Genomic DNA, 27,468 nt, shown 5'->3' with positions numbered 1-27,468 from the left:
AAAATGAGCCATGAATACCTGATAAACAGGGTTAATAATTTTTAACAATGCCTCAGCTGTAACAGCAGCACTGTCAGGCTGGTGCTGCAACAGTGTAAAGGATTTGAAGAAGGGAATGCTAGTACAAGGAAGTCTGAACAGTAATTCTTATTTTTATGCTTGAAACGCTGATTTAATCACTGGTTTTCTCCATTAAACTACTTTATATCGACATCTTTCATTTTTCTGTCCTTTGAAGGTGGTAAATATGATTGCCATTTTATCCATTTTTGTTATAAATGAAACAGACTTCAGAGCGTTTGGCTGTGCATCAGTTGTTGGAATGCTGCCATACACTAATGCAGACTCCCCACTGTGAGCCCAGTGAAGAATTATACTTTGATTCACCAGATTGTATTAAATAGTCCAGCTGTTGGGATTTGAAAGATAGTTACCTCCAAAGTGAAATAAAAATGAACTTGGCATTTATGGCTGTGACCATTTTTATAGTGTTGGGCAATCAGCTTTTCAGAGGTAGCACTTTTTAAAATAACCCTCTTCTGGTTACACTGCTTTAAAAAGTTTAATTTGCTGTAACATTCAAAATACCCCACCTTGTATTTTCTGGAATGATTGGCAACTTTCGCATAAAATAAGCATTATTTTCCTTATGAAATCACTGGCTTCTGATGATAATCAAATGAGTCTGAAACTGTATCTATTAGCACCAATTTCTGCATTAATTAACTTACACCAAAGTTCTAACATTAGAGACAATTCCTGTAATTAAAGCTTGAACATGGAATTTCATTTGCTATATCCAGTGCTTCAGTAGCAAGCTGAGTAAATTCTTCCTGAAATGGAAAGTGCAACAATTGTTGTATCTGTGATTATTTATTTGTTTTTAACCTGTACATTTACTCTCTCCCCGTCAGGTGGGAGCCAGTACATTCTCCGCCCTGTGCTCTAATTGTTGAGTGGGGTGACCTCTTTTTTCTTTGTCATTTTCTCCAGGACAAAGACTGTCACAATAAAGGGCAGTTCATAGCAGATGGATCCAGTAGCTGAATTTCTTTCGCTGGCCTCTAGTTGGTTCTACTTTTTCCTTTCAAGGGTGTTATCTTAGCAGTACGGAAGGCTGTTCCTTATGAGTAAGCATAAAAAATTAAAAAAAATAAAAATAAAAGGCTCTGGACTAGCAAATGCAGTTGCCTTCAGCAGCTCTACATTCAGCCTTCCCAGGAGAGCGGAGCCACACACCCACGGGTGCGTGTGGGACCTCGCTGCACTAGGGTTTTTTGCGCTTGCCCAGTTTGGTGGTCGTAGCTGTGTTGGCGTGGACATCTATACGGTGTTCATGCTGATGTGTAAGGCCCTGCCTAAAGATGGGCCCAGCGCGCGCGTGTGACTGCCCTCTGGAAGCATGCCTGGTTACGTGCCCTCGGGCGCACGGGGCGGCGGGGTCTGGGGAGCGCGGCGGAGGAGGTGTGAGCCCACGCTTCCAAGCTGCCTGCCTGCCCGTACAGCAGCGTTACGACGGCAGCTGAAGGACCCCGATCTGCGACTTGTTCAGGTCGTGCTTTCCCGGTGTTTGCCTTGTTCTCTGCTGGTGCATTCTAGCTAATCTAAGGATTTGCCTGCATGTTTTCAACAGTAGTACAAAGCTTTTGAATATAGACGAGTGCTTTTACTGTTTATAGCACGATGCCAGAGCCTCTACAAATAACCCTGGTGTCTCTGACCTTTCCTTCCTCTCTCCCCGCTCGGAGGGCTTTTTATCTGCAAGAATCCCTGCACTGCAAGCAATCAAGACGTAACCCCATTTCTGCAGTACAGAATGTAGGTCTAACGCCCTCTGTATTTCAGAAAATCCAGTCGGTGAATTTTCAGAAATCATTTGCACTCTCCCAGTGAGACCATGAGCAGCCCGTTGGTGCCGAGCCACAGCGGAAAATCTGGTTACGCTGCCTCTACCTCCCTGCCCTAGTGTAGAGTGTAGTACAGGGAAAGCCCTGCGCAAGCTGCTCTGGGACGGAGGTGTGGAGGAGAAGCCGCGTTCTCCTTTCAGGCTGCAGGACTGTTAGCCTACAGACTACAGGAACTGGTAGCATTTTCTCTATGGGGAACCTAAATCCAGCTCTCAGATGAGCAGAGGGAAAATAAATTCCTGAGACTATCTTTAAACTGATTCTTTCAAAGTCTAAGGATTTTTTCAGTGCTTTGTGAGTTCATTTTTCCTGTTGAGTATGTTCCATGGCTAGCTTAACAAATGATTCAGGAAGAGTAATGTGACTGTTGCACTTTGTTTGCTACTACCTGTATGTAACTGCTGTTAAATGTATGAATCTATTTACTAGTGTAGTAGACCTGTCCTGGTCATACGTGCTACTAATAATAGAAATGTTTTTCTGTATATTTATATTCTTTCTCCCAAATATGTGAACTGTTATCTGTATTCATATACTTTATTCTTTTTCCTTTAGATCAACTAGTCATACAGAATTGACAAGAAAAGCTTCTAGCAGTGAAAAAGAGACAGAATCCGTTGTAGTTTTAGATCCTGTTTCCACCAGTGGGGATCAGATGTCTGAAAACACGCTGAATCAGAATAAAATGAAAGAAGAAAAAAGGAAGCTGCCACATAAAGAAACTAATGTTGAGAAAATAAAAGAAACAGACAGTTCTAACTGTTAATTGTTATTCTGAAAGGCTGTAACTTTTGGGAGTCATTATCTGGACATGTAAATTGCTTAGGTGTGTTACTAGGGGCTACGGTCTGTACTCCAAACAGTTTTCAATAATATAGATTGAAATGGTCTTTTGTATGCAGTTTTGTTATATGCATTAAAGTATTAAATAACTATGTATCACTCAGAATCCCTTTCCCATTTTAATTTTGCAGGAATGGTTATTATTTTCTTAGATAAGAATCAGTTACCTTTACTTTAAAACTGTATTTGAAAAGGCTTTTAAAATTATTCTTTTATTGAGAAGCTGCCTTGTTAAAGGTCCATTCTAAAGCTTGCTAGAAGCCCCTTGCATCCCTCATGAATTGGACACATTTGGGTTAGACCCTATGAAGGTGATTACACACGCATCAGCTTTAGTATGAGGGGTATTATTACTTATTAAAAAATCAGTGTTTAGACACATTGCTTTAAAAATATTTTGATATCTACTTAAACCAAGATCTTGTAGGTCTCCTTACTGCTGTCTGCACACACACCTTTGTGAGGAAATTAAAAGCACAAGCATAACATTTCTGTTTCAGATTCCTCAGTGGACAGCTAGCCCAAAGACTGAAAAGCAGAGGCAGTGCAGCATGTCATTTGGTACCAAGACTTTTGGTAACGATAGCCAAAGTCAGAAGTCTGTGGGTTGAGATTGGTGCTCTCCTTTGGATGAAAAGCTTTTCAGAGGAGGACTTACCTCCTGGTATTTTTTTCAGTGTTACATAGCGAAGTTTGGAACCGCTGCAACCGGAGTTTGTGTTTACTGCTGCTGCAAAAAAACCTTATCCTAGGCTCCCGTGAGTATGGATTAGATTTGGGATTCAGTCATTCTAGGATTGCAAGTTATCTGGAATCAACATTTTGAGAACTCCCAGCTGAAAGCTCGCAGCACTAACAAATAAGCCTTTGCTTTGAGCCTGGTACACACTGGTGGCATTAATTTCTTTACTAGGTAACACTTTAGATGTCTGTATTTGATGACACAAATCCCAGTTTCCCTCAGCCCTTATTGCCTGTGAAGACAGTGAGATAGGTACGTAATTGATTTGCTCCACTGCCAATTCACATTCCATTGTAGTCTCTTTTTAAATTCAACACAGTATCTCGTTCTTTTATAATGAATGAACAAATGTAATCAGGGATTTACCTAAAGATTGGTGTTAACTGAAATTGGGTGGTAAAGTACTTGAATGCACTTGGAATATTTTTTATTTAATGATTTGAAACAGTAATAGCACTGAAGGATGAATGTTCTGAGTTTGTTGATTTGGCTCTGCATGCAACTATGGTGCTTTTCCTAAAAATAAAAGTATAGTAACGAGTGTGGTAGTTTCACATCTTTTTTGGTGTTTTTTGCATGTTTGCTACGAAAATCTTGGACTTGATCTAATTACTGAACTACATTATAATTCCTAAACTTGGGGAAATTTGTCTCTCATTGATATCTTCATTTCTGGGGGGTGGTTGGTTCTGGTGGTTTTTTCACTTGGGTATCTGTTACACTGAATTTAAAATGCAACATTTTATATATGTATTTTTCCTCAAATTATTGCTGCTGTATTTTATGTTCAAATTTCCAAATTATACAAAACCCAGAAGTTTTTTAAGAAGTATTTCTTTTACTTAAACTGTTTGTTACCTAGGACATAAATTATTTATCTTTTCACTGTTGCTTATTAAAAAGACTCCTGACAAGTTTCCCAGACCTTGTGAAATTGACTTGTTATTCCCTGCCTCCGACTGAAGCAAGCTTCCTAGTGATGCCAATTACAGCTTTGTGTCCTACATTTGGGGTTTGCACTGATGCGCTTGTATTGATAGCTAGCTAGAACTGGAGCAAAATTTCCCTCGTAGGCTAGATCTAAGAGCAGCATTGAGGGTGTGTGGGGGGATGGAGCAGCATAACAGTCAAGGCCTTTGTTTTTTGTAAAATGGTTTTTTTACTGTTTGTCAATAGCTTGCTCTTTGTATGGAGAGAGATTTCAACTTTCCCAAAACAAACATTTAGTTTTGGACTGAACACAGAGATATTTGTTTTGTCAATTTGTAAATACAGCACAGAATTTTGTGGTGTTTTCAAACTAAAGCCACTGCTCAGTTAACTTGGTTTCAGCTGAAAGCAATGGTCTCCTGGGAAAAGAGAAGCTAGTATCTGAATGCTTTTAAAAATGTTTGGCTAAAGTGCTCGAAAATAAATGGATTAAGGAATAGTTAACATACAAGTTTCTTACTAGAATTTTTTTTTTAGAATTTTACTCAAAAGTTAATGTTGACAACCTAGGTCAGTGTGCTGTTCTCTGGGAGTTGAGCAGGCAGGCTGCGAACCTGCAGGGCTGGCTGAAAGAGCTGTGGAGGCAACGAGTCCTGCTTTGGGGGAGGAAGTACATTGTAAAGTTGTTTTTCTGGCTGCGGTTCTTCAGCAAAAGCAATAAATTCAAGATTTGCCTCACCTGAAATAGAAGAGAAAAAAGAAACTCATTCTTATGTTTGCTGTAATCCTGTTTCTTGTAATGTTCTCTGGTGCACTCTGATTTTTTTAAAATGCCACGTGATGCTTACAAGAGTCTCTAAACACATTTAAAAGTCTGGTCCTTAGAAACAAAGGAGCGACAGTCCTGCACTTTGATTACAGGATTAGGGCATGGCGCACAGCAGCCTGAGCTGGGATATTTATTGCATTCCCTTCTTCACTAATCATCTCACCTTGCTCTCCGTTTTTCGAACACCCATCTTCCTCTGCCCTGGTGCTCTTGCAAAAGTTCCCATGAGCTGACTGTGCTGCTTCTCTACCCCAGCCTTTAACAACTTCATGTAAGCCCACGTTCGGATGTTGCTCCTGTAGCTTACCACTTCAGCTCTCTTCTCACTGCTATTTTTCCCAATGCTGTGACACTCTTTCCTCCCTAAGCTCACCACCTAACTCCCCGTTTTGCCACCTACAGAATGCCCACCCCATCGCTGACTACGTCTCAGCTATACCCGTTACTTTTCAGCAGAGGGGTGGCGGGTCTGTGCTTCAGGTGGCAAGCAGTTCACACGCACCCTCCAGATGAATCCGGTGGCTGAAACACAGCATCGGCATCGGGGCTGCCGCTTAGGCCGAGGCTCCTGCGCAACCCAAATTACTCGTAGGGAGAGGGGGCAAGGCAGCAGGCAAGCCCAGGGCGCCTGTTGTTACGGTGCTGCTGGGCCCAGCTGCGTGCCCCGTTCAGTCACTCCTGGGGGGCACTCCTGATGGGTCAGTGTCACCTCCCGTCGATGAGCCACTTTACAGAGCCCTCTACTTCTCAGCTCTCCAGTGTATTCCGTAGCTCGCGGCCCGGCCAAATGAAGAGTTTGGTATGCAGCTCAGACATGCTATCTCAGTATTTCCCTGCTGTTGATTTAGTTATTGGATTTTATTTCTGCCAAACGATTAACGGCTTCGGGAGTTGTTGCTATTTCACTTTATGAGATACAGGTCTAAATATTTGTCAAACTGGAGCTCTTTTGTTTAGACTATGCCATTTGAATAGGGAATATATTAATACTGCTGAGGCAGTTAAAATTCATAGTTCTATAATTATCTGTCTTGTTTTTGAAAAGTGCATTCTGTGAAACTACTTTCTTAGCAAAAGAAGAATTTCTGTCTATGTTTCTGTTTTTTACAATGATTATATATGAGCAAGGAGGAGATTCTGAAAACTCAGACTATTTTCACTAAAAAAAAAATTTAAATAAAACATTTGTTCTACAGTATGCATGTCAAGTGCTGCTATCCTATGTACAGAAGATTGAAAATTATTAGAAACAAGAAGGTAAAATGACTTAGATCTCCTTCGTGTTTCTTTTTCTTAGGCATAATAAATTCTTGCAAACCCTTTCCTTCCTTTCTTCCTCTCCTTGCCTCTCTGCCTCGCCTTCAGACTGTATGCCTTTATTCTGTCTTGATTGATACCTGAGCAAGTGAGAAGTGGCTCTAATGAACTGTCAAGCATTTAACAGTGTAGCATATAGTGTAAAAAGAAGATGCAGATTCTGAAATGCAGGCAGATGCATACAAGTGGCTAAGGCTGAACGTGCATCGTCAACTTCGGTTTTATTTAGTGCTTACCCGTGCAATTGTAGCTTTCCAAACACATTTTGCTGGGAAGGTAACGCACAAAGGAGGGTTGTGAAATGAAGTTTTGTTAGCAATATATGTTTAGGGGCTCGAGGGAGGTGGGGTATTTGGCCTAAAATTCCATTTTGGCAGCTTTTCGGCATGTTATATGCATGGTTTTTGTTTTGTTCCTTTTGCACTGTGGTCTTCAAGACTCCAACCAATTAATTCTGGAAAAAGCTTAATGTAGGCTACTCCTCAAGAAGGGGTCTATTTTAACATTCAGTAAACAGATAATCCATTAGGACAACAATATACATTGTGGCAAGTGCTATCCTAGTTTTTTTTTGTCAGCACTTATTTATAGTCTTTTGATTTCGCTTCCCTCCTGTGGTGCAGTTTCAATCATTCTCCCTCCAATCTTTGTTCTCGTATTCATTGCAAGCTGAAAACAAAGTAAGAAAGAAGCTCATACGTAGCGTTCTATTCTTGGCCAGTTCTTCCTCTATAGCAAGAAGGCGGTTGTATTTGGTCACCCTTTCTCCGCGGGAAAGACCTCCCAACTTGATAAACCTGGCACCCAGTCCAACAGCCTTAAACAAGAAAGTGCATATTTTAAAACTACACGGTTTGGGAACTGAAGTCATTCTTAATTATTAAGCATGCTATCCTACTTCTAATTTAACACTCTTATCTTTCTACAGATAAAAACCCTCCTCTAAGTAGAAATAAAATCTCTTAATGAAAGATTTGTGGATGCAAACAGTAATTTTCACTGGCGTATGAAGTGAAATTTTATTTGCAAATGTAGCTTTAATACAAAAAGACTAAATATATTAGTGTTCAGAATTTTTGCCTAAAATATTATTACTACTCAGAAATGTTTTAAGTAACTCAGATTTTTTTATAACCTAATGCAACCAAAGAGATCATACACACTTTTGAATATACTCCTGGCTTTGGCAAATTTCCTGTGTGTTCTCTTTAAACTCAAAGATTAACTATCTGTGGGGAAAAAAGGCAACTCTCTAGAAAAAGCCCATTTTGTAAAGCGTTATTTCTTTCTCAAGCAGAAACAGGCTTTCTCCTTAAAAAATAGTTCATGTTAAAAGCAGTGTTTTGGCAATTCTGCAATTGAACAGCTTTCAATACTTACCAGATCCACAAGGCTATCATCAGAAGATTCTCCATCTGGACTTCCTAATATGGTAATATGTCTTTGACCTATATATAACGGGAGTGTAAAACCTTCATTAGTGTATATTTTATATATTCAGCACAGAAATTGTTTGGACTTTTCATTTTTTTTTTACCCTTGGGCTATCTAAGCTTAAATACAAACAGGAGTAAAAGCAACAAAACCCATCTCGTAACAATGTAAACTCTATTAGTTTGTTACATTAACATTACATATTATTTTCAGCATGGCTAAGGGAATATCTAACAACCTATCCTAATTTCTGTCTCTCACTGATCTGTCTGGTAATGTATTCTACAGACTGGGAAGCTGTTCTATTTATTTTAAATGTGCTCCTCCTTACCAGAGTAATGATTTTTCTTCACTGCAAAAAAGAGTTTACCATCCTGACTGAATTAAATCTTTACATTGCTATTTACTTGCTTTGATATAGTGATTCGGGGCTTTTTGAAGGAATAAGGAAGGAACTTGGATATATTAGATTTGTCCATCTATTCCTTGGGTTTAAAAATGAGTAAAGAAAAATTGATACAAAGAGAAATCTTACATATGAAACTGCACAAGTTCTTAGTACTGTTACCACAAAGGCTCAATAATACGTAGTCAATAATCTACATAAACTGCAATTTTAAACATTTTGGACTTGGTTGGATTTCTTAATTATTAATACTAGTATTAGTCAAAATTCAGATTACTCAACTACATCTTTTTTTATTTTGTCTTATTCTGATATCTAACTGCATGACACTGAGCTGCAATGTCAAAGGGCACCCACATTCAAAGCATCCACAGTGTATTAATTTACTATAGTTGAAGCCTTGAATGCTGTTTTAAGCTCCTGAACAGAGATTTGTGAATGAAAACATGAATTCTAGTTTCTGCTGGCAAGCACCTTCTAAATTAGAAGTCGCAATAATTAAATAAAAAGATGTAATATTTACAGGTGTAACAACACTATTTATTGACTTGCAGCGTTTGAAAGTCAGCATTTTCCCCTCTCTACTCACCGTCTAGAAGTCCAGTAAGTTCTATGAGGTCTGATACCTTAGTTTGGTTAATATATTTTAGGACAACACCACTGCACATTGGTATGTTTATGTTTTCATCAATTTTAAGTTGGGAAATATATTTGGCAGCATCTTCAGCAATCAGGTAACATTTGGAACCAAGAGCACAACATATGTTATTCCATTGCTGTCTGTCCTGCATAAACAATCAATAATAACTGGAGTTTAAAAAACTAAACTGAATGAAAAGCCTAACTGAGGAGGTAAAAAAAAAAAAAAAAAAAAAAAATTTGGATTTAATCCTAAAGGTACCCTTCATATAAATATATTATATTTTATACTGTATTTTAAATCTGTCCACCTAAGAAAAACATACCACTGGAATTTTGCTTGGATTTTAAGATTTTGCTAGAAAACATAAATTCTAATCTGGAATTAATCCAAGCTAGTTGCATACAAGTAGAGTTTAAAATATTTCAAATTAAATTAACTAGGAGTTTGCTATTTTGATTTCCTTCCTGAAATGTATTTAATTTAAATGGAATATTCAGAGTAGTCATTCTTGTGTTAATATTTTAAGTGTCATAAGATTTGTTTGAATATAAAATAATGAAACAGGAGGCAGTCATAGACTCAATGACACCTATCAAGACAGGATGATCAGAGCTGTAAGACTGACCCATAGGGAACAGGAAACTACAATGCTCTCTTTCCAGCAAAGCTCCATTTTTTTAGGGTCTTTGTTTCTTGATTTTAATGCACTGTCTACATGGTACTGAGATTTAAGGATAAATAAAGGACAAGGACATGTAAATAATTTGAAAGAAGAAATTTATGAATTAATTTGCTTTCTTTGTGTCCACAGAATGCAAAGTTCTTACATTAAAAAAAATTACTTTTCTAGTTAATAATTCTGCCAGTAATAATTCTTGGTCTGCAGATCAGAGAGACTTTTGTATCTACATAGTTGCAAACTGTTTAAGGGTCCATTCCTATAAGGATTTCAAGCCCACATGTAAGTGAAAATGAAGTTTTTGACACCTGAACAAATGTTAAAACTTAAGCACTAAAGTGGTCTGCTGTCTGGCAATGAATTGTTGAATTGGTACCAGGGCTAATCCTTAAGGACCTAATTATCTGTGGCAAAGATGGGGCATGGGTAAACTGTAGATTTGTGAGGGGGGAGGAGGAGGAAAGGCATCTCCCTTAATAGTATTCTATTTCAAACTGTACTTCACTACCTGTTGTAATTCTCCTGCAGATTTTCATATTGCAAATATGTTTCTTCATAAGAATTCTCAAGGATTCTCAGGCCTGGCAGGAGTGGGGAATAATCTGATGTTTTGGAACACGGGTAATTGAGAGAGTCAGACTGAAACAGTGCAGGGAGGCAAGGCTAACCAGAGTGAGGTAACAGTAAACACAGATATTAGAAAAATAAACTTTTAAAGTTCCAGTTAAGAACAAAATCAGATGGATTTTGCAGTTCATCCGTTTTCGAATTATTGATTCAGGCACTGGGCAGATGCACAAAGACAACATCACTTTGCATCCCCCTTCAATCACAGTCTTCATGTTTTGTTCATGAAAACAAACCCCATGTACTTATTTTAAAGAAGATAAAGTGTGCAATTTGACAGCAAAAGCAAATTTTTACTAAGTTGTGCAACTGAAGAATCTAGGTCTACAATTGTAGGTTCTGCTACAATTAAGTTTTTCTCTTTTTTGTAATAGATGGAAACTTAATCTTTTATGTATAAATGCTAATATTTAAGGTTATGCAATTTGTTTCTTTCATCCATCTATAACGTGATAGCATGCTTAATAGTATTCTACTTTATTGTTGTAATCTATTGGCCACACTAAATTAACTCCTCCAACTTTGATCACAGTGGTAAATACACAGTATCTTACTACCATGTTAAAAATTCTGCCGAGCATTGCTGCCAGTGACAGGTTTGTTCTGGCTTTGAGTATAAATCTCAATCATAAAGAATAGCAGCTATAATTTTTTTAGGTGATTCTAAGGCATATACAATTATGTCCAATTTTTAGTTCCTCCCATATAATATAATATAATATAATTTATATATCACTTGAATTTTATAGTTTTGTTTTATAATTTGAATTATTTGTTTACATATGAAGGAAAATGTAATAAAAATGTGAGTGGTTTAGCAAGTAGAGTCAGAAAAAAAACCCAATGCTTGTAATTCTTTAAAATATTTGTACTGACCATATTCTGTTCATGCCAGTATTATTTTCTGTCAGGAATTATGTCAAAAGTATAGAAAAATTTAGAGTTACTTATGCAAATGAATTGTTAAATACATTTTTATAGGGATATTTTTGTGCTTAAAGACTCTGAAAACAGAAGCTTCATATTTTATATGGTTTGTAAAAATGTGAAAAGTTCAGTGATATGCCACTTAACAGTATTATCAATTTTTCAAGGACTGCGCTGTGGTATCTTACCTCTTTTCTTAAGGGATCTATTAATGCAATAATAAAAGGAAATTTATTGATCAGTTCCACATACATGTCAACCATTTCGTCAGGACTTTTGAACATTCCAGTGAGTACTTCATATTTTCCTTTAACCTAGAAAGTAAAGTAAAAAGTATAAAAGATAAGGAAGGTAATACTTTAAAACCCAGAGTACTAACATAAGTATACAGATCTTGTGACACTAGTATCTCTATTAAGGCAGTGAATTGTGTGTTCTTCAATAAGCACACATTCACTTGTCTACTTTACTCTATGTCTAAGTGGTCAGCACATTGTTATAGAAAACTCTGCCTAAAGTAACAGTGGGTTCCAGTGGGCTCATGCCGAAGTCTCTGAAAGATGCCACTCCCAAAACAAGGGAGATCTATTTCAGCATTTTCTAGGCAACACTGACAGTTTTACAGTACTTTTTCACAAAGTTAGCAATATTTGTCATTTTTATTGAATCTTGCATGAAAAATCTCACTTTTCAAAAAAAATTAATTTTTTGTCCACATTTTCATTAAGAAAACACTGCTAGAGGAAAAGAGTGCACCCTCCGTGCTCAAAAACAAGACACTGCCTTTCCTTGCTTCTTTCCCCTTTCAAAAAAAAAGACTAGTTTAAAACTAGTCTCATCATTATGGGAAGCACAAACCGCAACATATGAGGATTATTAAGGGCACACTGTCAAACTGTGCCAGAATACTCATTGCTTTAGTGACTTTTAGCAGTTCGATAACAGAAAGTTACAGAATTACTGATAATTCATTGGTTAAGATTTTCCTCATTCTGATATCACAGACTGTTAGGAAAGCAACTGCTTTCACAAAAGATATTAGTAATGGAAGGTTTGTCACTGTAGTACACCCAAATACACAAAATCTCATGAGATATTAAATGGAATAGGAAGTTTCTCTTTCTGCTTAGAGAGAAACCTGATTGCTCTTGGAACAAGGGGCAAGAACATTAAGACTTCAGCTGGAGATAAATAAACTTTGTCAAATAAAAATATTGAAAAATAAGAATTAAAAAATTAATGTTGATACACAATGAAATGAATGTTAGTGGATGTACAAACACTCCATGGTAAAAATACACAAAAAGGTCAAGGTATTTTGAAGTACACAACACATGTAGCATAATATAATGGAGAAATAAGCATCTAGTAATGTGAAGGAATTACAGAAGTATACTTGTGTAAGTAATTTCGTGTTCTTCATCCTTGAAAGCAAGGTGGATAGAAGATAATTATTTCATTTATACCTTGTGGTGAAAGCAAAAAAACCAAAACAAAACAGGATTTGCCACTTGATACTTTAATTCAAAATTGTCTGAGATGTAATGTGAAATGAAGCTGGTTTGTTAAGTAGAACATGTAGTAGATGTTTGCCCATTAAAACAGTTCACTGTATTTGACACAGACTGATCTGAAAAACCTTACTGAATAAATAGAGAAAAGGAATAAACCTGGCTGATGCAGGCAGGCTTATACCATTTGAATGATTAAAGTTAAATTATGAAAGTAACAGAGCTGCTGTAGGCAGGACACAAGCTGTAATGGAGGTCTGCCTTGGTCCAGTGAGCCTTATCCCACACAAGGTGCACCACCAGTATTCTGGTACAGCTGGGGAGGAGGAATACATGCATTCTCTCTGGTCCCACTGCATCAAGCTACCACAATGGTGTCTGCATGTCTTGTCCCCTTGCACTCACAGTCCAATACATATCCACTACACTTGTAGGACTGATTCAACCATAATTTATAAATGCAGAGACAATTCTTCTGGTTTGCTTGATTGCTACCTTAAAAAACAGAGTTAGAAGCAATGTAATAATAAATGAAGTTAACAAATAGCTACATTCCTTTTAAAAAAACAAAAAAAAATAGTTATAGAAAGTAACTTACATAATCCATTAATTCATGAGCAGCACAATTTATTGCTAAGTGCATGTCTGTTCCTAGCTCCAGACCCATATTGTTGCAAGCTGTTTGCATTAGGAGTAGCGGTTGTTCTAGATTATCACATCCTGTTATTAGGCAACCTAAGTGTGATATTCTTTTTAAGGCTTGCGGCTGAAAGTAAAACAAAAATAATCACTTTATTTACACACATGTATATATATAATATTTATATTTATATTTTTCACTATCATTTCAGTCTGCATTCAGTCATCAAAATATAAATCCGTTCTCAGAAATTGCATTGGCAACTTTAAGGACAATTCTCTATGAATGAGGGGTAATCAAGTCCTAATGAATAGTCCTTGCAAATACGTCTAGTCATGTAGTTCTCTCTCTTATATGGCCAGTATTGCTTTACAGAAAGATTTTAAAAGCACTTTTAACAACCACCGAGTTGTCATGGATGCTATGTAAAAGACCATCCCTTTGCCACAAAAACATATTCTCCACTTTTAAACAGCTTTTACTCATTTATCTTCAACAACAACTTTGATATTGCCTCTATGGAGTGTTAAGAAACACTAGAATCTTCCAAGATGTCTAGAAGGAACAAATTTCATACGGGGGAAATACCTCCAGCAAAGCCGCATGTGGTTGTCTGCCTCAGGAACAGTGTTCCTGGACATGAGCCACAAGCAGAGGTGCATTGAGCAAATATTTCACGTGTCCTTCTGTTGTCAGGTTTTTTGTAGGTTTTTCAAACACTGATTTTTAATTTTAAAGTCTGTAAATTTGGGATTATAAAGAATGACCCTAAATTGCCCAGAAAGCAGCAGGATATAATCCTGAGTTAGACTGGAGAAGTTAATTGGAAGGCATTGGTTTTGACAAGAGTTAGAGAACTAACTACAGCAGACAGAACAGAGGCCTAGCTACAGAGGATGCATGAATGTTCCTTCACATAAAAAGTTAGGAATAAAATGCAGGTCAAATTGTTATGAGATTATTTTGAGCAATCTGCAAGGAGAGACAATCTATTTGACTTGTTGCTTTTGGAGCACTAAGCTGCAGCAATAGACAACAAGAAATGCTGCAGTTTCCCTGCATTTAATGTGAGATAGAGGTTAAGTCTGCATTTTCATGTAATTTTCAAGGCATCCGCATGTTGTGCCTTGTTACATTTTATTAAAAGCATTGTCTATCTTTAGAAAAACATTTTTTTCTGTCTAGTCTTTACTTCTATAACCTAAACAAGTTCTTCTTCTTCACTGCCTACTTTGTAATTTTTCCTTTTTTTTTTTTTTTGCCCCAGAAAGTTCAAACTAACATGGTGCTTTTATCAGTTTAAAATTCAGTCTCACTACTATCTCCTTTAGTTTTCTCCTATTGAAATAAATGGAACTTTTTCAGAGAATCTAATGCATTGTTTCCTTGTGCATATCTTAAGAATTATTTTAACTTGCAACTGCAGTACATATTCTGATAAGAATATGGAAAATACCCACCAGGAAAACATTGGCCAGCTGCTTAATGATGATGAATTTTGTGTTGTTTAAGCAACAAAAAAATAGGAAAACTTTCATTCATCCTCTCTTTTGTGTACTCCATAACGGCAAAGATTCTCACCTGATAATAGTTTAGTCGTCTCAGAATGGAGAGCAAAACCAGCATGGCATTTCCCTCCCACTATTTGGAAAACTCATCTATAAACTACAGGTTTTGAAGTGATAAAAAAGATCATTTGAGTCATATAAAATAATGCCCTGTGCACTATTGTGATTGCTGCCCTTTACCTACTGGATCATATCTGCCATTATCTATAACCTCAAACAGGAACTGGGAGCTTAATGCAGCATGATTAAGAGGGGAGTTATGCTCCCAGAGTTAGGAAACAGCACAATATGCAAGTCTTACAGGTAATTGTTTTATGGCCTACATGATCAAAACGGCATGTTCTCTGCTGGTGCTACAGGCCTGCAAAATGCTTATTTGGATAATTTACCAGGACTGATTTCTATATGAGAAAAATGACCAGATTCCAGAAAAATTTCCCCTTTCTGTTATAGTTCCACAGGAAGTGAAGGTATAGTCAGAAGAATCCAAATTATTATGTAAAATATAAGCATTTGGAATATTTAAAAGTCTTCCCTTGACCTTTCCAAAATGGTAATGTAGATTAATATTTCATGTCTTAAAAACATTTTGGTTCCCTGCTGTTGTTAATACCTCGCTGAAGGCTTAAAATGAAAACCTCTTTTCTTACCGGAGCTTTCTTCCCTATATTATGTGCTTTGCCTTTCTTACTGTCTGCTGGTTGAGGACTGGGCTGTTGGGAGTGAAAGAAGAAATCAATCAATTTCATGGAAAAGTCCAAAAATGACAGAGGCACCTTAGAATAAAAAAAAAAAAAAAAAAAAGACTGAATTTTGTTCTAAAGAGATTCCAAATATTTAAGTTAGGAAATAGCTTCTGTTTTACCTTGAATACTATCAGCAACTATCCAATTTTATTTTGTGGTGGTAACTCATTTCAAATGTTTATTTCTATGTGGGCATCACTCCAACCATCATTCATTTGTTTTTCAAAAGACTCTCACCTAGCCTATCAAAAATACAGGGGATCTCAGAAATGAGAATCTAGACTCTGTTCTTGGAGAAACCCAACAACCTCGCTTTGCAAAAAGCATGTGCACATACTGAGATTGATATACTACTACAGTATTAGTACCTTGAGTAATACATCACGTGTGTGTGAGACTTGGCAAGATCAGAACCACATATTGTATATTCACTGTGATACCATTTACTCCCAGCATACTTCTTCAGGCAAACAGAAAGTCTTACTATGCTTTGAACAATTTTTTATTCTGTCTTTGTTAATTGAACATCACCAAATGGCCAGAGAAATGCATCTTCTATTCCGTGCCATAAGACTAAGCCTGATAACAGGCTAAATGTTCCACATTTAAGGTTAAAAAGACAATAGTAGTAGAAAAAACAAATGAAGTACATCACATTATTACACATTTTTACTGTACCACTTTGCCTGGAGGGTCCAACAGTCTCATAATTTCTTTCTGAATAACCAGAACTCTTTCTATGCCCTGAAATTAAACAACAGTGATCTTCAAAAGAAAGATAAATTATTTCATTTTAGCAGCTTAAATCAGAAGAGGGAGAACACTTATTCTAAATGCAGATCTTAATATAAAGTCATTTTAAAAATAACTATAATAGACTTCCTTAACACAGTCCCCCCACCCACAAAATGCAGTCAAGTGTCCAGTGATAAAGGGTTAGTAGCAGTGGAATGAACAGAAGTATTTGATTATGCTGTTGAATGGGATGGCAAGGAAAGTGGTTTCTTCTTCCCCAAAAGGAACCCTTCCCAAATCTAACAAGTAAGCAATATCTGGGTCTGTGTAATATCTGAGAAGTAGGAAGATGATAATCACTGTTCACAATTGTGACTCTATCTACAACTTTCTAACTGGAAACTGACAAAATTGAATGTATTTACCTTCAGAACATTTCGAGGAGGCAGGGAAAAAATTGCTGTCTTCATTTTAAACATTGGGGAATGGAGGAACACTCCAATCAAATGAATCCATTGCTTTTAACGCAAGACTCTATCCTTTTCAGCTGAGTTAGTAAAAGTTTAATGCTAACTTAGTAAATTACATCTCAGATTTTCTTAAACTGTGCCAGTAAAGGAATACTGAAGGGGGCAGAAGTCAGTCACAGCTGACAACACATCAACACAGGACAAATGGTTTTTTGCACTGCAGCAAACAGCTTGCTCCTCTCCCATGAGCACTAGGAGGCATTATGTCTTTGAAAGATACAGAATTAGCAACCTTATTAAGAGCTCTTGGTGACAATTCTAAAAAGTTAAAGGAAAAGGAAAAAGAATCGAGTCTAGCTATTTGTTCAGGTCACCAGCATACAAAGTAGAAATCGCAGCCCTACTGTAGGCATCTTGTGCAGATATATTCTTTAATGCAACACATGGCTAAACAAAAAGAGAGGGTTGATCCAGCCTGTCTCATCCATCCTTCCTGCTCCTTGAATAGATTTTCTTCTGCTTTGTATTCCCTTCTATCATCACAGTTTCATTTTTTAAAGCAGTTTATTCCCAAAGATTTCATGCTTTCCTGTGAATGTTACAAGTATTGTTTTGTATGCTCTATAAATCAACTGCTACTATTTCTAATCTACTAATGTAAAATCACATTCTAAACAAAACTAAAATCTCTTACTGGTGTGTAACACAATTCATTCTAAACAAAACTAAAATCTCTTACTGGTGTGTAACACAATTCCCTTACATCTTCTTTGATGTACTGATTTTTTCCTCTATACTAACACATTATTTTTAACTTGAAATCTTCATGTATCTTCTTTTAAATCTTCATCTATTTACTTCTTTTAATGTTCCTTGCGTTAGAATTCTGCACTAACATTTGTTAAAACTTGGGCCTTGCAAGCAAACAAGAAATGAAAAACACGGTTTGTAAGGACTATATTAAAAAGATCTATATATTTACATACATATGTAGTTTATATTAAGCCTATAAAATACATTTATAAAAATGAAAACGAAACAGTACCTGTTTGAGTGATAACTGAACTGGTGGTATAAGCATAACTTCTTTCACTAATTTCAGTTTTGCAGGTGAAATTTTTTCACAGTTCAACAGAGTAACCATTGGGAGAGGTAGGGTCATTTCTTTAGGTGAATCCTGTAATTGGGAGTACCATGTGAAAATAAAAATGTTAAAAATCAGAATAATTTCTTATATATTTTAATTATTGCACAGGGTTCAAAGACTGCTACAGGCAACGGTCTTAAGGGTGTATTCTATGAGGTATATTAAATACTACTGTCACAAGGGACTACTGGCTTCAGAATTCTAGAATAATTGTGATAACTGGGATAAATTAAACTTTAAAAAAAGTCATGTGTATCTACCTGATCATGTTTCAGCAGTGCAATATGTAAGTACAAGGGGATATGGCTAATGGTGGCACCAGCCTTAGCTATGGCAAGTGATGTTCCCCCAATGGCTAAGCTGCCACAAAGCACGGATTCAACGGGTTCTGCAGGTGGGATTGTTCTCTCTGCAACTGCCACCTTCTTTCCTACAAGACAGAGACTAGTAGCTAAGTATTTTCTTGTTTAAAACATATGCTTATGTATCACAGTTATATGAGTAAATACTATATTGCCATTTCAGTATGTACTCAATGTATTACAAAACAATCAGTTCTTATTTTAAACTTAATCTTGTCAGTTGTTTTATATGAAATGACCTTACAAGTAAGCAAAATATCTGTCTTCACTCTGGTTTCAAATGTATTTCAAATCTATTTCTTTTGGAGACCTTTCAGCAACTGAAATCTGTATTTTTATTTACCTCGTTTTATAACCAGTAACATTACATCTTTTTTAAGGTTCCTTTCATAAGCATGATTTCAGTATTCTTTATCGTCCTCCCTGTCTCCTCAGCTTTTGCATAAACAGCTTGGAAGATTACATTATAACCTGATTGGGAGTACACATACCTAATTTCTTCTAATAATGACTGTGAAAAAAATTTAGGCCTATTACAGTTGGATTTTCCAATCAGAAAACAGGTCTTTTAAATGTTCCACATGCCTAGTCTTGTTACATTTTCACAATAACTTATTTCCCTTTCAAATACAGTGGAGTAACTTTTGCCAAAATGCTTGAAACCCAGCAGTTCCCACTATCATATTTATTGCCTACAGTGCTTACATAAACATGTACAGTAAGCACCTAAGTGAAACTGAAATAAGCAGTCTGATTGTCAAGAATCATATGCATTGGGGACTTTATAAAGGTGACCAACTACTTTGGTTCCTAATAGGAGTGCCGTACAAGTTTTGATTTCAATAAAATATAAATACTACAGGATACAACTGCTATTTTATGATAAAATGTTCTTAATAGGGCCTTAATTGGATATGCAGATTAGATTATACGTAAGTTGCATACTATACACAGATCCTACACCTCTTACATTGAGGATGAAGAGCTACACACATAGACACTAGTAATCAAGTACTCAGCAACTGTGACAAACTGCAGTGTTTTGCACAGATCCTTTACACTACACTACTTTGTAACCTGCATAAATTAGAATATAGATGCTACCTCTGAAAGCACCTGCTACTGGAAGTCACTATCTGTTAGCGGTCTCCTGTAACAACCAGTAGCTTTATAATCATTGGCTCCTAATAGTCAGGTATTGATTCCAACAGTAATATTACAGTCACTGTCACAAACAAGTATAAAGAAAACACAATTAGTGAAAACAAGTAATATATGTATCAGCAGAAGCTTGACTAAAAGTATAATATACGGCATGATGGTGTCTAGATAGACCTGACAACTGCAGATGTTACATTTCAGGTCAAAGGTGAATTTACTGTGCACACATCTAACATTAACTGGTTACTGATAGTATATGACAGTTAAAACTAAACTGACAAGAATAATTTGCCAAAATTTTCTACCCTTCCAATAAATGATAAACCTTTTTTTTCTGAGGCTAATACATATATGGAGGTAACATATGGTGCTTTTTTCCTTTGGGTTTTTTTTTGGCCTATATACTTGCCCTATTTCTCTACTCTCACACCATTTTCTCCTTTAGTAGGATAGTTTGCTTACTTCTTTTTACTCTATACTGCCCATCATTCCCCCTTCTTTCTCTTTTGCTTTTCACCTTATTTCCTCCTTTTCTCAGTGTTAGCAAGAAACTTCCCTTCCTCCCTCTTTCCATTCTTTTCAACTTCTATCTTAATTCTATTTCCATTTTCCTGTTCAGTTCTGTGATTCCCTTTTCTTTCCTTATCATTTTCATTTTTGTTCTTCATTTGCATCCTCCTCCATTCTTATTCCTCACTCTGAAGAGTAATAACCTCCTGTCTAAGCCAACTGTAAAACAAAGGCAAAAACTCTGTTCAACCAATGCATGTGAATGATGAGAAAACTCTATTTTCCTCTCTCTTATTTCTGCAGTAGAAACTGCTGTGATCAGAAAGAAGATTTAGGAGGGAGAGTAGCCAAACCCTTTGAACATGACTGTGTTGTGTTCTGAAGCATTCTGTGTCCACAGAATACTTCAGAAAGTATTTTAGCAACCTTTATCAATATCTGTATTGCAGAAAATATTAAAATCAAATAAACTAAAACCTGGTTTTGCTGCTTTTTTTTTGCCAGATATTGCTGTTGCTGATGCAGTGCTTGAAGTAAGGGCAAGAGTGGCTTCTGCTTCTTCTCCTTCTTGGTTTTGAATTTCTTTTTTTTCTTCTACCTTTTTTCTAAAGTATTCACTGAGAGGGGAAGAGGCATAAAGATTACTGGCTCAAATTATTGTTAGACATGTGACAAGCAGACAGAGTATACAGACTAAAGAACATGCTAAGAGGTAGATTAAGGGCACCTATCTGAGCTCCTGCCATAGAAGCTGGAGAAGTCAATAAATGACATTATTTTTGTGGTAGTCATCTGCAGTATTGGTTAAACAAAAAGAACCACAAGCAAATATTATAAACCTTAACATGCGCTTTTCAAATCACACCGTTTTGAAAGTCAGCTCTGGGCAGACAATCTTAGTGTGAAGGTTGTATTTGCTTTGCATGGGCAGCAACGGATCTTGTCATAACTTCATGACATACAACAGCTTGGCCTAAGTTGCTAATCCAATAGGTCAGTCATACACTGGGTATCTAAGTGGCTGCAAGATCATAAGTGGCTTGTCCTGGTTTTGGCTGGGATAGAGTTAATTTTCTTTCTAGTAGCTGGTATAGTGTTATGTTTTGGATTTAGTATAAGAATAATGTTGATAACACCCTGATGTTTTCAGTTGTTCCTAAGTAGTGTTTATACTAAGTCAAGGATTTTTCAGCTTCTCATGCCCAGCCAGCAAGAAGGCTGGAGGGGCACAAGAAGTTGGGAGGGGACACAGCCAGGACAGCTGACCCAAACTGGCCAATGGAGTACTCCATACCATATGATGTCATGCCAAGTACATAAACTGCAGGGAGTTGGCCTGGGGGGCGGATCGCTGCTCGGGAGCTAACTGGGCATCAGTTGGTGAGTGGTGAGGAATTGCATTGTGCATCACTTGTTTTGTATATTCCAATTCTTATATTATTATTATTGTAATTTTATTATTGTTATTATCCTTATTATTTTCTTCCTTTCTGTCCTATTAAACTGTTCTTATTTCAACCCACCAGTTTAATTTTTTTCTTTCCCGATTCTCTCCCCCATCCCACTGGGTGGGGGGGAAGTGAGTGGCTGCATGGTGCTTAGTCACTGGCTGGGGTTAAACCACGACAGGCTGGATTTCAATTACATGCACAAAGTGGAAACTGCATACATGGGTCACAGTCATCCAATTCAGGCAACCTGAGTATGTAAGATATATAAAGTAGTGTAAACAATACATTAAAATCTTATTTAGACTCACTTCATTTGGAAGAATTTCTTTCCAATTGAGTCCTTATTCCCTTCATCAAGGTTTCCCCAAAAGCTAATCCACGTGGAAGGTAATTAGATCTGTTTGCTACAGTCTGTGTTAAGTGCGGCAGCCCAACCACTACCCCTACAGCAAAGTGTCATTCCCCTCAGTGACGCAGCTGAAAGAGATACTTCCAACTACACAAGAGGATGACAGGCCATGTTGCTGCTTCCAGGATGAAGAAAGCCATAATGTTGCCAGGTAGCTCCTCTAATGTTACTGTACAAATACATTCAGATACATCTGTTATACTTTTACCTTACGTCTTTTATTCTTATTAAAACCAGACACACTTCTTTGAATGGAAAGACATTCTTTTTTACTTTGGGATGCTCCAAAGAAGAAATATTTGTATGAAAAAATAAACACGGATGTTTACTAAAGAAACTATGTTTCCAAAGAAACTAACTGTCCCAAGTAAGAAACCTCTTGAAGTAGCCTGCTCAGAAAGAAGACTCCACCAGAACCTGAAAACTGTATGTATATACATGTTTTCAGTGGATTAGCTCAATGCAGAAGACACACACACAGGCCTTTCATACCACTTCTGCTCTGCAGTGCAATGAACAGAAGAAGTGGAGTCCCAGTCTGAAAAAACATCCTCACTGAATTAAACTGGCACTGAATGAGTTTCTTAGTGTCTTTGACTCATGAATGTATTTAGGCTTTTTTTTCTTAAAGACCCTTATTTTTGTATCCCATGTATAAAACCTTGTAAAAAAAGAGCATGATTTTCATATCATAATTATGAAAAAATCAGGAAATAATACAGTGCAATGTATCAGATAGAGAAATCACCTCTTAAAAATATATAAAAAAAGTAGAAAACACTGAATATTCTATATGTTTTTCATTTACAGTATAAATTAACGGTGTATATTTCAAATGCAATGATTTGCATAATATGCAAGACCTACCCAAGCACCTTATCAACTTTACACTGGTCAGTAGGCTTCAAGTTTCTTAACATTGTGTTCAGTGATTCATTGACCCATTCCACAGCAGTGTTAACAGAGTCATTTCTTTCTCTCTCATCAGCTTCAGCTGTGTCAGGTAAAGCATTTTCAGATATTTGAGAATGAGAAGACATTACAGTGGAACAAATCCTCTGGAAAAAAAAATGTAAAAAGGCTTAAAACACTATTTAATTTCTAACTTGGAAATGTCATTTGAAAGACTAAGAAGTCTATGTCCTTACCAACTCTACAAGTACCTATCTCCAAATCTACTGTTTGCTCCACTTACTTACCTTTTTTCATCCAGCACCTTCTTCCTAGTCTCTCATACTTTGGTAATCACAGATGTTATTCAAGTTCCTTGACCTAAATTATGACTACTTAGGCAAAAACCTCCTGACAGATCTGCTTTACACATATTTTTTTGTTATCAGAATAGAATGGAACTATTTTAAAGACCATACAGTCATTAGGACATCTTTTATTGCAGCTGTTGGTAGCCTGTCATAGCATGACTCATCAGCATTCATGCTTAATGCCATCCCTCATGATCAGTTACATTTTGTCTTACTTAGGTAATTTAAACTTGTCTTTCTGTGCTGCTGAAGAATAAACAATACTTAAGAAAATTCACTTAATGAAGACATCATTTACAAACATCACAGAGTTGCCTGCATTAATAGTATTAACTTTACATACTGTGAATATCTATGAAATTATATTTAATTCAAGAATGAAGTGAACCATAGTTTAACCAAGGGAAAGTAGAAACAATTACTCCACAACAGCTAGAGTTGCAAAGACAGTATCTTGAACATTTCAGGTTGGGGGAGAGATGACAATGCACCACCAATTTTGCATTGCAGGTGCTAGATGGATATGTTTGACTGAACTATCATGCACATCAGCCCATTAGCTCAGTCTAAAAAAGTACCTTTATCTATACTGTGTTTTTCACCTGTACTATATTTTTCTGAAACAGTCATACAAATAGAAATACAAGGATCTGGAAAAAAAAGTAAAAGGAAAATGAACTTACAGGGCTAGAAATGGGGTGTAAGGAAAAGCTACATGATCATTAAGACAGACAAAAATTTAAAATACAAAGATGCACTGTCACATCCCACTCATAAAATAAAAGAGAAGTATTGTCTAATTAATGGAAAATAATTCTTTTATAGTTGCTGCAACTGTCTAACTTTTCATGACAGTTTTATTTCAAAGTTATAACACTCAACTGTTGAGTCACAGGGATTCATATCCTTTCATTAAAGATGTTCCTTAGGATATGAGTGGAATGGTACCTCTCCCTGATACTGTCTTATTAAAATAAATAAAACAGGAAGCAGCAGCTCATACCTTCTCATAGTTTTTAACTGTACAGTATATTTCCACTTCTAATGTTGGCTGGCCAACTCCATCAAGAACTTTTCTTCCAACTACCTTGCATATTACTGGAGCTCTCGAAAATTTAGAAAAGTAGTTAGCCTTAAATGAAAGAGAAAGAACTTCATTAAAAGTCAATTTCTATGCAAAGAGGTTTTTATTCCATTAAATATATTTCAACCAAATCCACCACTGAGCAAATCCATTTATACATTCCAGTATTCAAAATACTCCTGTTACACTACGCATTTACTTCTATATTATCTGCTTAAGAATGAAATTCCAGGGAACAGATCCAACTCATATCTAAGCATGGAAGTCCAAAGCCACATCCAAGTTAGATGAAAGTGTGTTTTATTTGGGAAAGTTAGTGATGAGTATCAGAATCTCCTTAACCCTCCTAGAAAACAGGCATTTGTCCGAAGCTTACTTGGCTTTACACCGAAACCCAAAAATAGTCATTGTGATACTCATGAAACTCATTTCCATTAGAATTCACATAGCCTCCACCTCCCCTGTGCAGTGAGCTGCTATAAAATAATAATTTTGTCTGTGGATAAGATCTTGAAAAAATACATGTCTCTTCTCTCTCATAACAGAGAAAAAGATCCTGGACAAGAGAAACTCTTAGAAATCCATAAAAAACTCTACTAGATCCTAATGTTATACTAAAATTCCTGTAGCATGCTTTCATTTATTGATCTATTAACAAGGAGTTATTAAGCTATAAAATAATATTGTAATTTTTTTTCCCTAACAAAAATACTAGAAACAATTTTTAACCAAAATCCCCTGCTCAGGAAAAGTTCTCATGTGAAATGCTATGCATAAAATTTTGTATGTGCTGCAAACAGGGAAAAACAAAGAGTATTTTCAGAATATACTTCTTGCTTATAGAAAGTACTTAATGTCCTAGATACCTAATAATGTTTCAAGGTTGGTTCATCAAAGACATATGTACAGTGGCTCATGTGTCTTAACACTCAACCGATGCAATAGTAAAGATCTTCATAGTAGAACATATAATCTGGAAGGAAGAGAAGCTTGTCAGCAAGCTCCTCAATAACAATAATCACTCCTTTTGTAGACTTCTCTCTTACGGAACATACTTGGTGTAAGGTTGTTTAACATAATGACCAAACTCTCCTAATTAGAAGAGGTTTTTTGGTTGGACAGAACTTGAGCTAACGAGGCTGGCACAGTTTTAAAGAGTTGTCGGTATGCCACACCTAGTAACAGGACACAAGACAAGTGACATAGCTAGGGATCACTATCCCATGGGAAATCTGGGATTTTAGGCTAGCAAGCTTTGAGCCCTGCGAGAAAGGTGAAAACCTAGACTTCTGGCAGGCAGAGTTCTCTTACTTCTTCCAACGTGGTCTTTAATGGGCCTGTTGGACTGTCATCATCCAACTATGAGAATATATTTCTGGCTCTGCCCATATTCAATGAACACTGATGTTGCTTTAAAAAAAGGGATTAAGTTGCTACCTGAGGTTTATTACATACTTCCTTACTGGTTTCATTCTTTTGTCTGGTATTGGAGACAGTCACCAAACCATGACTTACCAAATGGGAAAACTAGGAAACGCTTATAGCTACATAGAAGAGGAACACACCAAACACCAAGCAAAGCAAGTACAGGTGTTGCCAGTTCTAGTCCCTTCCACTGGTGGTGGCAAAACATCTGGGAGATGGGAAACGGTGTAAGACGTAATGAAATGTTTCATTTCCACAGCCACTTTCACATCAACGAACAAACTAGAATTTTTTTTTTTTCAAGAGTTGCTCACTACTGTAGTGTTGGCAATGCCTGTATCACCACTAATAGATGTTTCAGTAGGACTACCATCCATAATACTTTGCCAGCTGGGAACAGATAAAATTGGTCCGACTCTTGACACTTCCACTAAGGCCCGTTTGCTTTCCAGGAACTGCTGCAGCGTGAATAGCACCCAGCCTCTTGTTGCCACTGGCCCGAGAGGTCACGGTGCTGAGCAGCACTTTTATTCGGGACATCCACCTGTGCCCTCCTAAGGCAACATACTTCGGTTTTGTGTCGAGATGAGCAGCCAGCCCAGGACAAAAAGCCCCGCTGCTGCAGAAACGTATTCGGCCCAGCGTCAAAGCGCCGCTGGCCGCAAACACAAAACCGTCGCGGACCTTGCCCGAGTCGAGGGGAAATTAGTTAAGCTTAATTGCAATCACAGAGGCGTCGAGCTCCTCGCATCAACCTCTTGGTTTATCAAACCCCTGGGGCCGGCAGCCAGCACCCCCCCTTGCCCGAGGGCAAGTGCGGAGCCCGGCGCCCACGCCAGGTACCTGGGAGGGGGCTACGGGAAGGCCCGGTACGGCGAGCACCCACGGGTGCCTGGGGGAGCGCCACACGGCCGCCTCCCGCTCCACACCGTTCCTCGCCCCCTCTGAAGCGGGGCCAGGAAGGCCCCTGCTCGCCGAGGAGAGCCCCCTCCGGCCCCGCTCACCCCGCCGAGGGATCGGCGGCCCCTCAGGAGGAGCCGGGGCGGGCGGCGGCAGCTTCCCGCCTGCTGCTTCCCCTCCCCGCGCTACCAGCTCCCCGTAGAGATCCGCGGGGCGCAGGGTGAAGAGGGAATTGAGCGCTTCCTCCATCCTCTGCGGCACGCGCTGGCCTCGGTAATACTCCGCCGCCTCCCGCCGCAGCCCCTGGAGCCTCCGCTGCTGCTGCTGCTGCTGCTGCTGCTGCCGCCGCCGCCGCCCGCCGGGCTCCATGGCGGGGCTGCGGGCCGGGCTGGCTGCTAGGCGACGGCGGCGGCCGCCCGAGCTCTCGCGAGAGCCGCGCGCCTGGCCCCCTCCCGCCCCGCCGGTACCCTTGGGCGGGAAAGCCGTTCCCTCAGGGCGCCGCCGCTCCCGCCCGGCCTGTGGGCTCCTCGGTAAACGGCTCTCGGCTCCCAGGGAGCCGCTAAACGAACACCCTTGCTCCTGCTGCGTGGCCGGGCCGGGTGTGGTTGGAGAGCCCGGGGGGTGGTGGTTTAGGGTTGGTTTGGTTTTCTTAATGCCGTGCGGTGTTCGCGCTTCCTTCGGAGGCTGGTCATGGTCTTCCGAGTCAGAATGCCTCGAGCAGGTACTCTTTAGTTTTAAAAGTCTCTGAACAACAAAATTGCGTAAGATTATCGTCCTGAAAGAGAGACAGATTATGGTTTGTG

The 27,468-nt window shown here is 38.0% G+C and overlaps 2 protein-coding genes across 4 annotated transcripts in view; one reads left to right on the top strand and one right to left on the bottom strand.

The window, feature by feature from the left end:
* The window catches only part of SHTN1 (shootin 1), a 66,844-nt gene extending 62,811 nt beyond the window's left edge, over positions 1-4,033 (top strand). For all 3 annotated transcript variants that reach the window (XM_069797068.1, XM_069797067.1, XM_069797069.1), the window contains one exon: positions 2,463-4,033. In XM_069797068.1, coding sequence (XP_069653169.1) covers positions 2,463-2,673 — 211 coding nt within the window. In that variant the 3' untranslated portion in view covers positions 2,674-4,033. The remainder of the gene's footprint in view (positions 1-2,462) is intronic.
* A 552-nt stretch (positions 4,034-4,585) lies between these two features.
* ENO4 (enolase 4) lies at positions 4,586-27,040 on the bottom strand. Its single transcript, XM_069797065.1, has 14 exons — positions 26,855-27,040; positions 24,260-24,388; positions 22,862-23,052; positions 20,612-20,751; positions 18,362-18,531; positions 18,000-18,131; positions 16,428-16,493; positions 15,654-15,716; positions 13,394-13,561; positions 11,473-11,598; positions 8,998-9,193; positions 7,949-8,016; positions 7,268-7,385; positions 4,586-5,161 (listed from the first exon to the last, which is right to left on the bottom strand). The coding sequence occupies exons 1-14, from the start codon at positions 27,032-27,034 to the stop codon at positions 4,989-4,991; spliced, it is 1,920 nt and encodes a 639-aa protein (XP_069653166.1). The 5' UTR covers positions 27,035-27,040; the 3' UTR covers positions 4,586-4,988.
* Between the last annotated feature and the right edge of the window lie 428 nt (positions 27,041-27,468).

The sequence above is a fragment of the Haliaeetus albicilla genome, chromosome 11 (genome assembly GCF_947461875.1).
Source record: "Haliaeetus albicilla chromosome 11, bHalAlb1.1, whole genome shotgun sequence".
Taxonomy (NCBI): Eukaryota; Metazoa; Chordata; class Aves; order Accipitriformes; family Accipitridae; genus Haliaeetus; species Haliaeetus albicilla.
This window is presented reverse-complemented; position numbering and strand designations above follow the sequence as displayed.

Excerpts from the sequence above, each read along its gene's own strand:
- ENO4 (XM_069797065.1), bottom strand. The coding sequence starts at position 27,034 with ATGGAGCCCGGCGGGCGGCGGCGGCGGCAGCAGCAGCAGCAGCAGCAG. Across the intron at positions 23,053-24,259 it reads CAGTTAAAAACTATGAGAAG|AGGATTTGTTCCACTGTAAT; the intron begins GTATGAGCTGCT and ends TTTTTTTTCCAG. Across the intron at positions 8,017-8,997 it reads ACTTACTGGACTTCTAGACG|GTCAAAGACATATTACCATA; the intron begins GTGAGTAGAGAG and ends CGTTATATATAG.